The sequence below is a fragment of the Hemitrygon akajei genome, chromosome 15 (genome assembly GCF_048418815.1).
Source record: "Hemitrygon akajei chromosome 15, sHemAka1.3, whole genome shotgun sequence".
Classification (NCBI taxonomy): domain Eukaryota; kingdom Metazoa; phylum Chordata; class Chondrichthyes; order Myliobatiformes; family Dasyatidae; genus Hemitrygon; species Hemitrygon akajei.
In genome coordinates, this window is record NC_133138.1 from 24370008 (window position 1) to 24383672 (window position 13665).

General features: G+C 40.9%; 1 protein-coding gene across 3 annotated transcripts in view; it reads right to left on the reverse strand.

Annotated features, from left to right (window-relative positions):
* Positions 1 to 13665, reverse strand: part of LOC140739212 (E3 ubiquitin-protein ligase SH3RF1-like) — an 89689-nt gene that overhangs the window by 32240 nt on the left and 43784 nt on the right. For all 3 annotated transcript variants that reach the window (XM_073067307.1, XM_073067305.1, XM_073067306.1), the window contains 3 exons: positions 7780 to 8049; positions 6298 to 6393; positions 502 to 828 (listed from right to left, as the gene is read on the reverse strand). In XM_073067307.1, the coding sequence (XP_072923408.1) occupies positions 502 to 828; positions 6298 to 6393; positions 7780 to 8049 (693 nt within the window). The remainder of the gene's footprint in view (positions 1 to 501; positions 829 to 6297; positions 6394 to 7779; positions 8050 to 13665) is intronic.

Consider the following 13665-nt stretch of genomic DNA (forward strand, 5'->3'; position numbering starts at 1 on the left):
TGCTTGTGTTTGTGATTTATCTATATGTGGTTGTTTCTCCACAGTGTCCTGAAAATCACTGACATTTTCCAGAGTGAAACAGAATAGCAGCCATTTCATGTCCAGAAAATTGCCAGGGACTAGAATTCCATGGTAAACTGGAGGTCATTATTTACAATTCCCTTGTCTCTGGCCTTTATGTACATGAAACAATGAACTTATTAAACTTCTAGATGGTGCAGATGATACTCAACCCTGTGAAAATATAAGATGAACTTGAATATGAACCAACATAATGGAAACTACCAGATCCAATTTATATGAGATATTGGCTTTTGACAAGCTTAAGAGGATAAATAAGGGTTTCATATTCAACTCACATGAAATAAAGAGCCAATCTTAAATACATTTCTAAAAGAACACAGAGTAGGTTAACCTTTGCTCTTCGTGGCCACAGTATTTGAGCAATGATGCCATCTTGATTTTGGCTACAAGGACAGTAAGTTAAAACGGAAGAGATACCTGACTGCTGGGACTGCATGCAGTTCTTCTTTCTGCAATCTGTGCCACGACTGCTGGGTTACTCGAGCTGATCAGTATGGGTGAACTAATCTGCAGCGGCTGGTGGGACGGTGAGAGGTGGGAGATTCTGTTCAGCATGTTTATGGCACTAGTGTGGCAACGATTCTCCTTCGGGCCTGTCCTCACGGCATCTGTTTGACCTGTCCTCCCAGAGTCTGTCTGTCTGATGGTTGTGTTGGAATTGGCAGCTGATGGACTGCTTTGGCACTTGACACTTTTCACATCTGGTCGTTTCGTTACCAGTAGCTGTTTTGCAGTTGAGTTCATCTGGAGAAAAGAGCGGAAGGAACCTCCAGTGAATAATGGCCCAAATACTCTTAAGATCAGTAAAACTAAAGCCACAACAGGGTTACATTTTTCCAATACATTTATTTTTTTTTAAATTTTACTGTTTTTAAAATTCCCATTTTCATTGCTTTAAGACTTACCAGAATTTAGAGTTGGACCTTTGCAAAGATTATGATTGAGGTGTGATTCAATGCACTTTTACTTCAGATTGAATCACACATTTGCTGAACAAAATGCTTTATCTCACAGTTAAGCAATTTACAGCCAACCTAGCAATAATTGTTATGTTCTGTGACTTCAAAACATTGAACTAATTCAAAGGAAGAGACACAAGTCCAAAATGTCTGTCTAACTTCATGTTAATTTCAAGCAAGGTGTCACATACCACGTGGTACCATGATGATGTATACATTTCACGTATTTATACATATAACCTATATACATATAAACAAACAAGTATGCTTAATCAAACTACTTATACATACAAACACACAAGATAACTCAAACATTTCTTAAATATTAAATGCTAAACAATGGCCATGTTTGGAAATTAATTCCGTATTATGTAAAAGCATTTCCTAACTGTAGGGGTATGTGCAATGCAAGGCAAGAAAGGCTCGCACACTATATATCCAAAAAAAACTATATTTTGAATTTAAGGACACACATTCACAAACTTTCACTTTCTAGTACGTATACGAGGGGTGATTGATAAGTTCGTGGCCAAAGGTAGAAGGAGTCAATTTTAGAAAACCTAGCACATCCATTCTTCAACATAGTCCCCTCCTACGTTTACACACTTAGTCCAGTGGTCGTGGGGCATACAGATCTTGGACCGCCAGAAAGTGTCCACGGCAGGGGTGATTGATAAGTTTGTGGCCTAAGGTAGAAGGAGATGAGTTATACAGCTCTCGTTACATGCACATACAGTTCAACTCTTTGAGTGATTATGCAAAAAGTTTGAAGATAATAACTCATCAGGAGTGATTGATAAAGATTGTGGCCTAAGGTAAAAGGAGATGAGTCATTAATTTCAAACTTTCTGCATAATCACTCAAAGAGTTGACCTGCATGTGCATGTAACGAGAGCTGTATAACTCATCTCCTTCTACCTTAGGCCACAAACTTATCAATCACCCCTGCCGTGGACACTTTCTGGAGGTCCAAGATCTGTATGCCCCACGCCCACTGGACTAAGTGTGTAAACGTAGGAGGGGACTATGTTGAAGAATAAATGTGCTAGGTTTTCTAAAATTGACTCCTTCTACCTTAGGCCACAAACTTATCAATCACCCCTCGTAATGGACGTGCATGCTTGCCTTTCCAAAAACTGGGAAGTTTAGTTTCATTTAGTTTATTTAGAGATACAGTGCGAAACAGGCCCTTCCAGCCCAAAAAGCAGTGCTGCCCAGCAACCAACTTATTTAATCCTAGCCTAATCACAGCACAATTTATAATGACCAATTAACCTACTAACCAGTACTTCTTTGGACAGTGGGAGGAAAGCGGGGCACCCAGAAGAAAACAATGCGGTCACAGGGAGAACAAACAAACTGCTTCAGATGGCGCCAAAATTAAACGCCGAACTCCACCACCCTAAATTACAATGGCTACATGCTATCGTGGCACCATTGCTTCCTGTTTATCCCTTGTCCAATAGCAGTCCAGGGAATGTCAATTCCAATGCCGTGGATTCCAGTTAAATGGGCCATCAGTTTGTTGGGGCAGCCACTTATTTGGGACAATTCTTAAATAACAAAAACTAATCACGAAAACAGCTAGGGTCCTTTTCATTTATTTGGGACCCAATGCTGCTTAATTGAGACAGGACAAGAGCGTTGCTGAACAGTTTCCCACTAGTGTCAGTCGCGTGCACTTACGTAGCTGTTAGAAACTACAGCATGCTTAGAGTGAGCAGTTTTTAAATAGTGTCAGCTGTGTGTGTGGTGTGTTCAAAACACAATGGTTTCTGTCACTGATAGTTGGCGAGTAATAAGGAGTAAGACAATTCAGAACTGTTTTGCTCACTGTAGTTTCAAGCATTCAGACTTGGAGATGTCAGAAATGGTCAGGAGTGAAAATGAAATGATTTCACTACTTAAGTTAGTAACTATGAAGACTTTGAAAGTATCAAAATCATCTTGAATGTAACAATGAAAATGAAGATCCGGAGGATTGAATCATCGAATGCATTGTATGAAGGCAGTCCGCCATCTGCACTAGGTGTCTGTGCTGATTTTGTTCATTTACAGTCAATGAAAGAAACACGGAAGCGCACTCTGGATGAATTCCTCTGTTAGTAACTATAACGAACTAAAACAGTTTTATCATACAGTAGTAATTTTGGCAATGCTCTAAATAGCTCTGTATTTTAGTCAAACACACAATTTATTACTCAGTTAAATGGTAGTTTGTCTTTTTTATACCTTTTAACTATTTTCATGAAACTTCGGCTAATTAGGGCAGCCACTTAATTGGCCAAAATGTACTGATCCCGACGTGTCCCAATTAACCGGACTGTGTCCTTTCACATTTAACTCCTCAACCAACAGAATTAGTTTCCCTCTATCTAGTGATTCAGTTCTACATAGTATTATTCACCCTTAATCTTCTAAACTTGAGGGAAAATGGCAGTAATTTACGTAAGTTATTTTTGTCATTCATCTACTCCTGTTTCTTTATTTAACCCTTGGGAGTTCCATGGCCAATGTAGAGTATCTGACCAAGTTTTATTGTTTATTTTGGCTCTAAGTACTCTGGCTGTGAAGTAACCCAAGGGTTTACATAACTTTAGCACAGCTTCACCTCAATAAGTTCCACATCACTAGATATAAAAGCCTTGTTGATTAAACTCAGATCTGTCTATGACATTAATGATTTATGTACGGACACACCCCATTTCATTTACTCCTAGTTTTGAAAATGATGACTTCACTTTTACAACATTGAAGATGTATTTTGCCATCATTTACCCATTCATTTAATCTATTAACATGCAGTATTTTGTTATTTTCTTCCATTTTTGCTGTTTATAACGCTGTCTGTCTTTCATCAGCAGCAGGCCTCAGTGGCTCTGTATCCTAAATGGTTAATAAATAGTGAGTAATTGTGGACTCAACATCAATTCCATGGCTCACTTGTAGTCACACTTTGCCAATTTGAGTATCTGCTAATTACTGCTACTCTCGTTTCCCTGCTATTCAGCCAAGTTTCTAACCTACAGGTTAATAAGTTTCCTTCATTTCCATAAGCTTCCAATTCAGATAATAATCTTTCATAAGAATATAATGAAATGTGTTCTCAAAATTCATAGTCTTAGACTGACTTTGTAAAATTCAATTTGGCTCAGTAAGTATGAACTATCAATTACAATTCCACATCGAGTCCTTTCAATGCACTGAAGTTCTTTGAGGTGATTGGTCAGTCCGTCCTTAATCAGAGCCTCTAGTTATTTCCTGACAATAGATTTTGGGTTAACTGATCTATTACTTCCAGATGCCTGATACTCATCTTTCTTAAATACCAGATGACCGAATAGCACATTTTAATTCTTGAATAAATAACTTCGGAAGGTTGACATTGGCATATCTTCAATGCTCTTCCCTTTTTCTTTAAAAGCCCAAGTAGAAACCTTCTGGTTCTGAGAATTTTTACTAATTCTTAATGCCAACGTTTTCTTCATTACTGTGACCTTGTTTGTGCTAATTTTATGGAGTTCTCATCCCTGGTTCAGCACTAGTTTCTTTGGATTGCATAGCTCTACTGTACATCCTGATAAAAAGTAACCACTGTTCAAGTGTTTTTGCATTGACCTATGACCATTGTCAGTCTTAAAAGGACCTAGATTGCTTTTATTTCCTGAATAACCACGAGCAGAATTTGTGTTAATTTTGCTGATACTTCTAGATCACTACTTGCCATAGAGTCTTTTGGGATCTCCTAAACTTTGGCAATGAAACCAAGAAGTTGGACCACTACAATAATTTGCAAAAACTCTTCCTACTACTGACCCAAAACTTCTGCTAAGAAGCACCCATTTTTGCTTATGGTTGTCATACAGTGAAACTAACCAAGGATGTTATTTCATTTCACTTGTTTAACATTCTTCTCTCTACAATTTTAGCTGATCATTTATTTTATAAATGAGTTAACACTTCTGCCAAAATAAGGAAGTCAGGAACTTGATCTGTACATCAGATATTTCCAACAGATATTTCCTGGTGACAAGGCAGATCAATTCCATTCTGTTTCGACAACCATATTGACTGGTTGTCCAATCAGAATTCGAAAACTAGACCTGATTATGCATCATAACATAGAAATATAGAAACATGGAAAACCGACAGCACAATACAGGCCCTTTGGCGCACAAAGTTGTGCCGAACGTGTCCCTGCCTTAGAAATTACTAGGCTTACCCATAGCCCTCTATTTTTCTAAGCTCCATGTACCTATCCAAAAGTCTCTTAAAAGACCCAATTGTATCCACCTCCACCACCGTTGCCGGCAGCCCATTCCAAGCATTCACCACCCTCTGAGTAAAAAACTTACCCCTGACATCTCCTCTGTACCTATTCCCCAGCACCTTAAACCTATGTCCTCTTGTAGCAACCATTTCAGCCCTGGGAAAAAGCCTCTGACTATCCACACGTTCAATGCCTCTCATCATCTTATACACCTCTATCAGGTCACCTCTCATCCTCCGTCGCTCTAAGGAGAAAAGGGTGAGTTCATTCAACCTGTTTTCGTAAGGCATTCTCCCTAATCCAGGCAACACTGAAGGATTTAACCAGAACACATTGGACTTATTATTCCCCTTTACTATTTCAGTTGAAGATTGTCTTAAATAGGCATGAAACATGGGGTGCCCTATGAAAGAAAATCATTCAAATAGAAATAACTTGTATTTATCCATAAGATGTGTATCTGCTAAAAGGCTCCATGTGGAAATTCTAAGATCATGACTAAAATTAATTCACATGTCTCCTGTGTCTCCATGAAGGCACAACATAGGTCAGATAACTTTTGGAAGATTCAAGTGAGGATGCCTGGAGAGGTTGTAACACTATATTGATTATAAGTGTGTATTAGGTTTATAAGATCTAACTGGTTCGTTCCAGAAAAATTAAAATGTGGCCTTCAATTTGTTCTGAGAGAACAAGAGGTTTTAATGGTGCAGAATAAGAGCTAACAAGTGTTCTAAAATGAATTTACACCCTTCTGAGAAACCAAAGCACTGTGAAGGGCTACGAGCAACTTGCATTGTGAGAATTGTAACGTTTAAGTGTCACAATGCAATAATGTGACTTAACTACTTCTTTTATTTTGCTTTAAAGCCAACTTTAATGAAGTTGGTTCTATTTAAATGAAATTCACATTCCTGACATAATCACAGATACAAAGGATTCATAAAAACACCAATGATTAAATGAATTCCCTCTAACACTTACCTCAACAAATGAAATCGGGAATATTCCAACTTTTTCTCCGAGTTTGCCTTCAGCCCAATTTTCATCGACTCTCCGGATCACTTTTAAAATATCATTCTGAAAGACATTTTTGAACCTCTGTTAACTCATAGTTAATTGGTGATCTATTGGCTCCCTTTGTGTGGAGGTATTATTTATGCTAAGAAGTACAAATGCATTTGATGATTCATTCAGCTGGTTCTGAGGAGATGGGAAGGAGACATGGAAGCAGATGGGAAGATGGGAGCTGAATTCCATGCTACTTTTTCTCCAACAGAGAATTATAAAGGCACATCTGGTTTCAGAAAATCCACAATCTTTACCTAGTCTGACCATTACGTGAATCCATAACAAAATAGTTGATTCTTAAAAGCAAACCATTGAACTCAAGGGTAGGTGAAGATGGACAATAAAAATTATATTGACATTCACTGAGTGACTAAAAGAAAAATATGCAACCAGTTTGGAAAACACACGAGTCCACTGTGATCGGAGTTGTGCACAGAGTTCGTATTTCTCAGCACCTGGTCAAGCATGTGCAATCTTTCTTTAACAGTATGCAATATATCTTAAAAATAAAAGTTAGCTTTATCTTTCGTCTGTACATCGAATCATCGAAACATACAGTGAAATAAGTTGTTTGCATCAACGACCAATGGTTCAAACATGTGCTGGGGAAGTGTCGCCATGCTTCCAACAGCAACGTAGCATTCCCACAATTTTTACCAACACTAACCCATATATCTTTGGAATGTGGAAGGAAACTGGAGCACCCAGAGGAAACCCACACAGTTATTGGGAGAACATACAGATTCCTTACAGACAGCAGCGGGAATTGAGCTCTAGCACTGTAATGCATTATTACACTAGCCAATACACCACCACGCCACCCTAAAATCTGTGTGTATCCATATTCCTTTGTAGGATTATAATCCCTGCTTGCTCACTAAAGTTTGGCACACACTTGTGCAAGTACCTTGATCTCAGGATTCCAATAAAATGATTTAATCGGTTAAAGGGTTAGCCAAGTCATTAGAACCAAGACTCAGGTAGGATGAAAAATGGATGGGTGGTTTTCCAGCATCCTTTATGCAATATCAAGATTCAAAATGCATTTATTATCAAAGTACTTATGTAGCATACAACCTTGATTTATCTTCCCCACAGACAGCCACGAAACAAAGGAAGCAAACTGTTCAAAGAAAAGCATCAAGGCCCCTCTCCCCAACACACAAAAAATTGTGCAAATGCAACAAAAATGAGTGAGAACACAGAAAATAAAACACACAATTGAAAGGCATATTTCAGCTCAGCGCTCATCATCCACCAATTTTACCATCTAAAGCTGTTTAAGAGAAAAAACTTCTTTTAAAATTATACATTTTTATGATGATCCCAATGATATTGGATATTGTTGACATATTAACTTCTAAAATATGTAAAATTTAGCTTGATATGTCTTACCTTCAGGAATGGCAAGAGATCTTTGTTGACTTCCTTTTCTTTCTCTTTGAGAGTGAAGTCGTAAAGAGCTTTGCAGAGAGGTGGGGGCTGAGGTAAATGATGGATAACTTGAACAAAATTGAGAGGGAAAATACCACACACTCCATTAATTTCTCCATAATACCAATTCTCATCCACTTGCCGACGCAGGAGGATGACATCACCTTTTTTGAAGCTCAGGTCTCCTGGCTTCTGGCCTCCGTATGTGTACAATGCTCTTGCACATGGCACCTGAAACAAACAAGAATGGAATTTCACTGTAAACAGTGCCAAAAGCAGTAACACATTGCAGATAGACTCAACAGCATATTTTTTTCTGCAGAGGCCAGTCTCCTCAGGTTCCTGTTTTGATTATCTACTGAAACACCCGGATGCCAAATCATCCTTGCCTAAGGATAATACTAGGTCTACTTTCAATCATTCCACACTGCAATGTATTGAACCCAAGCGTGAGTCTTGACTGCAAATATTTGCACATATTGTGAAACGCACATTCTAACTTCTATTCTGTAGTGTGAAATAGACTAGGTAAATCACTTCTCCAAATAAAACAAGATTATTGATTCAAATTAATAAAATGTCATTAATCTCCCTTTTATGAAGGAAGGAACTGACTCAGTGAATATATATAAAAATCAAGAGGGAAACAAATATTAAAGCATATATAATAGAGTGTAATAACAGAAGTATTACAAAGAGCTTTCAGTAAATGCATTCCTTATACACACACATTCACACACACACAAACAGTGCCAAGCTATTCTGCAGTCGTTGCAGTGAATGTATGCAATTCATTATCTTCCCCAGTATATTCCATGATTAACCCACTGTTCTCCCCCCGCATTGCTATATACATTCAGAGTCAGACCCCAAAGTCTAGTTTAATTTCAATCTTTATTTGTACTTGACTGTAAGTGTGTAGCTCAGCGTCCTGCTGTTTCACACTGTCATCCCCCAGCAGTCCTGTGGTGTCTGCCGCGTCCTAGGCCGAGCTGATGTGCTCAGACAACACACACAAAATGCCGGAGGAACTCAGCAGGCCAGGCAGCATCTCTGGGAAAGAGTGTAGTCGACATTTCAGACCAAGGTGCTTCAGCAGAACGAGAGAAAGAAAGATGAGGAGTCAGAGTTAGAAGGAAGGAAGAGGGGAGGGAGAAACACAAGGTGATAGGTGAAACCAGAAGGTGGGGCGGGGGGGAGAAGGGCAAAGTAAAGAGCTGGGAAGTTGATAGGTGAAAGAGATACAGAGCTGGAGAAGTGGGAATCTGATAGAAGAGAACAGGATGCCATGGAAGAAAGAAAAGGGGAAGGAACACCAGAGGGAGGTGATGGGCAGGTAAGACAAGTCAAGTCAAGTCACTTTTTGTTGTAATTTCGACCATAACTGCTGGTACAGTACACAGTAAAAACCAGACAACATTTCTCAGGACCATGGTGCTACATGAAATAGTACAAAAACTACACTGAACTATGTAAAAACAACACAGAAAAAACTACACTAGACCACAGACCTATCCAGGACTGCGTAAAGTGCACAAAACAGTGCAGGCATTACAATAAATAATAAACAAGACAATAGGCACAGTAGAGGGCAGTAAGTTGGTATCAGTCCAGGCTCTGGGTATTGAGGAGTCTGATGGCTTGGGGGAAGAGACTGTTACATAGTCTGGTCATGAGAGCCCGAATGCTTTGGTGCTTTTTCCCAGATGGCAGGAGGGAGAAGAGTTTGTATGAGGGGTGCGTGGGGTCCTTCATAATGCTGTTTCCTTTGTGGATGCAGTGTGTAGTGTAAATGTCTGTAATGGTGGGAAGAGAGACCCCGATGATCTTCTCAGCTGACCTCACTATCCGCTGCAGGGTCTTGTGATCCGAGATGGTGCAATTTCCGAACCAGGCAGTGATGCAGCTGCTCAGGATGCTCTCAATACAACCCCTGTAGAATGTGATGAGGATGGGGGGTGGGAGATGGACTTTTCTCAGCCTTCACAGAAAGTAGAGACGCTGCTGGGCTTTCTTTGCTATGGAGCTGGTGTTGAGGGACCAGGTGAGATTCTCCGCCAGGTGAACACCAAGAAATCTGGTGCTCTTAACGATCTCTACCAAGGAGCCGTCGATGTTCAGCGGGGAGTGGTCGCTCCGTGCCCTCCTGAAGTCAACAACCATCTCTTTTGTTTTGTTCCCATTCAGAGACAGGTTGTTGGCTCTGCACCAGTCCGTTAGCTGCTGCACCTCCTCTCCGTATGCTGACTTGTCGTTCTTGCTGATGAGACCCACCACGGTCGTGTCATCGGCGAACTTGGTGAAGTGGTTCGAGCTGTGTGTTGAAGCACAATCATGGGTCAGCAGAGTGAACAGCAGTGGACTGAGCACACAGCCCTGGGGGGCCCCCATGCTCAGTGTGATGGTGTTGGAGATGCTGCCTCCAATCTGGACTGACTGAGGTCTCCCAGTCAGGAAGTCTAGGATCTAGTTGCAGAGGGAGGTGTTCAGGCCCAGAAGTTTCAGCTTTCCAATCAGTTTCTGAGGGATGATTGTGTTGAATGCTGAACTGAAGTCTATGAACAACATCCGAACGTATGTGTCTTTTTTGTCCAGGTGGAGGGTGATGGCAATGGCGTTGTCTGGTGAACGGTTGGGACGGTATGCAAACAGCAGGGGTTCCAGTGAGGGGGGCAGCAGGGTCTTGATGTGCCTCATGACGAGCCTCTCGAAACACTTCATGATGATGGATGTGAATGCAACAGGACTGTAGTCATTGAGGAGGTAACATGAGAGAGGGAAATGGGAATGGGGCATGATGGCAGGGGGCATTACCGTAAGTTTGAGAAATCATTGTTCATGCCATCAGTCTGGAGGCTACCCAGATGGAATATAAGCTGTTGCTCCTCCACTCTGAGTGTGGCCTCATCGCACCAGTACAGGAGGCCATGGACTGACATGTTGGAATGGGAATGGGAAGTGGAATTAAAATGGGTGGCCACTGGGAGATCCTACTTTTTCTGGTGGATGGAGCAAAGGTGCTTACTGAAGGGGTCTCCCAATCTACATCGTGTTTCACGAGGCCACACTGAGAGCACCAGATACAGTAGATGACCCCAACAGACTCACAGTTGAGTGTCCCCTCACCTGGAAGGACCGTTTGGGGTCCTGAATGGTAGGTGTAGGGGCAGGTGTAGCACTTCCTCCGCTTGCAAGGGTAAGTGCCAGGAGGGACATCGGAGGAGGGACGTACGGACAAAGGAGTCACTTTGGGATCAATCCCTGCAGAAAGCAGAAACGCAGAAGGGGGAGTAGGGAAAGATGTGCTTGGTGGTGGAATCCTGTTGGAGATGGCAGAAGTTACAGAGTATTATGAGCTGGACTCAGAGGCTGGTGGGGTGGCAGGTGAGGACAAGAGGAACCCTATTCCTGGTAGGGCAGTAGGAGGACAGAGTGAAGGCAGACATTCGCGAAATGGAAGAGATGCGGTTGAGGGCAGCGTTGATGGTGGAGGAAGGTCATCTCGTTAGTTCTGGAATGAAAACCCTCATTCTGAGAGCTTTATGGTGCTTATCGCGCCATACTTGGCGGAATAATTCAACTTCTTTAGTAATGGGGACATGTAAATGTTGTCTGCATACCTTATGTCAGTAGATCTTTCTGTTTATTGTGTAATATGATTGTAACTACATTGTGGGGTGCAGCATATTCTTATTTATGTGCAGCTTTAAGTTAACACACACAAAAGCATTGTGTGTGTTGCTTAAGTTAGCTTTGTAGGTAACTAAGGATAGTATGTCCTAGTGCCTAATAAAAGGAGCTCATCACCCTCAGCGTCAGAAAGAGATCGGGGCTGCCAGGAGCTCACACTGGATCGGAATAATCCAGAGCTATTATTGTGTTTTCTTGTAGACATCATTTTTCTTTTCACTAATTATCACTAATTTTTTTAACTTTGATTTTTGACGCACCTAATAAACACCCTAGCACTGAAGTACTAAGCGACTCTACTACTTTTTCTTTGGTCCTAACCCACGTACCTAAGAAGAACATATAGAAATGAACAAACACGAGGAAATCTGCAGATGCTGGAAATTCAAACAACACACACAAAATGCTGGTGGAACGCAGCAGGCCAGGCAGCATCTATAGGGAGAAGCACTGTCGACGTTTCGGGCCGAGGGTCTTGGCCATACTATAACATCTATAAGTGCTTCTCCTTATAGATGCTGCCTGGCCTGCTGTGTTCCACCAGCATTTTGTGTGTGTTGTTCATATAGAAATGAATAATATTTTCAAGCAGACCCACATGGATTTATGAAAGGAAAATTACATTTGACTAAGCTGCTGGAATTTTTTTTAAAGGTTGAAGAGTTAAGATGGAAGATTATCTTTATTTGTCACATGGATATCAAAATAGCGAAACACCCAGTGAAATACATCATTTGCGTCAAAGAAAACACAGTCCGAGGATGTGCTTGAGGACAGTCCACAGGTGTCTTTCTTCTCAGCCCACAAGTGTTACCACAATTTCAGTGGCAACATAGCATGCCCACAACTTACTAACCTCAACTGAAATTTCTTTAGAATGGAAGAGGAAACTGGAGCACACAGACGAAAGCCATGCTGGCACGGGGAGACCGTATAAACTCTTTACAGACAGTGGCAGAAGTTGAGCCTCGATCTTATATCTGCTATGCAACCAACCCGCCCCATGTTGCTAGTGGAATAGATAGGAATGACACAGTGAAGATGGTGTATTTTTGAGTTTTCAAATGTATTGGATGAGGAATTTGGTCAACAAAGTTAGAGGGCATGGAATGGTGGTAATACAATTGAGGATTGGTTATTGGATAGAAACTAAAAGGGGAATAAAAGGGTCATCCTCAGCTTGGCAGGATAAGGTACCACAGGAACTGGGGCTTGGTATTTGAGCTAGCTTTTCTTAAATTATATCAGGCCAGTTCGGCTGACAACATCATTCCAGGGAGGTTTGAGAAAACAAAGGAGGTTGTAGCATGGCTTTGGCACAAAATGAGTGAGGGGGAGAATGATGGCAGATTGAAGATAATGTGGTAAAATCCGTTTGTTTATAACAGAAAAGTAGAGTATTTGTTAACTGGTATTAATATTGAAATGACATAGAATTGTGTGGGCATAATTCATTGAGGGCAACATGCAGGTACAGCAAGGAATTAGGAAGGTAAATATTTTGTTAGCTATTACTTTGGCACCGTAAAACCATAAGACAGAAGGAGAATTGGATGATTTGATCCATCTAGTCTGCTCCACCATTCTATCATGGCTGATTTAGGTTCCCTCTCAACCCCATACCTTCCCTCTAACCTTTGACACCTTTAGTAATCAAGAACCTGCCAACCTCCACTTTAAATATGCCCAATAACTTGGCCTCCACAAACATCTGTGGCAATGAATTCTACATATTGAACACCCTTATTATTATTATTCTGAAAGTATTTCAATCGATGGGGCCTGGGAGAAATCACACTTGAAGTCTCACTTCTGAAGTGGTGTCCTCCTGTGAGGGATTGCAGCAAAGGTTCACCATACTACGTTCAGAGATGATAGGTTTGCTGCACAAGGAGACTGAGCAGACCGGGTCTCTATTCTCTACTGTAGAAGAATGAGAGAAAATCTCTCTGAGGCACATAAAATTTCTTAATGACCTGACAGGCTAATTGTAGGAGAGATATATTGCTTGGCTGAGAAATATTGGACCAAAGGTCAGAGTTTCAGAATTGATGCTCACGACTGAGGTGAGGAGAAATTCCCTTTAGAACATTTTTACCCTGAAGGGTTGTGGAAGTTCAATGATTATGTTTGTTCGATACATAAATCAATGGAATT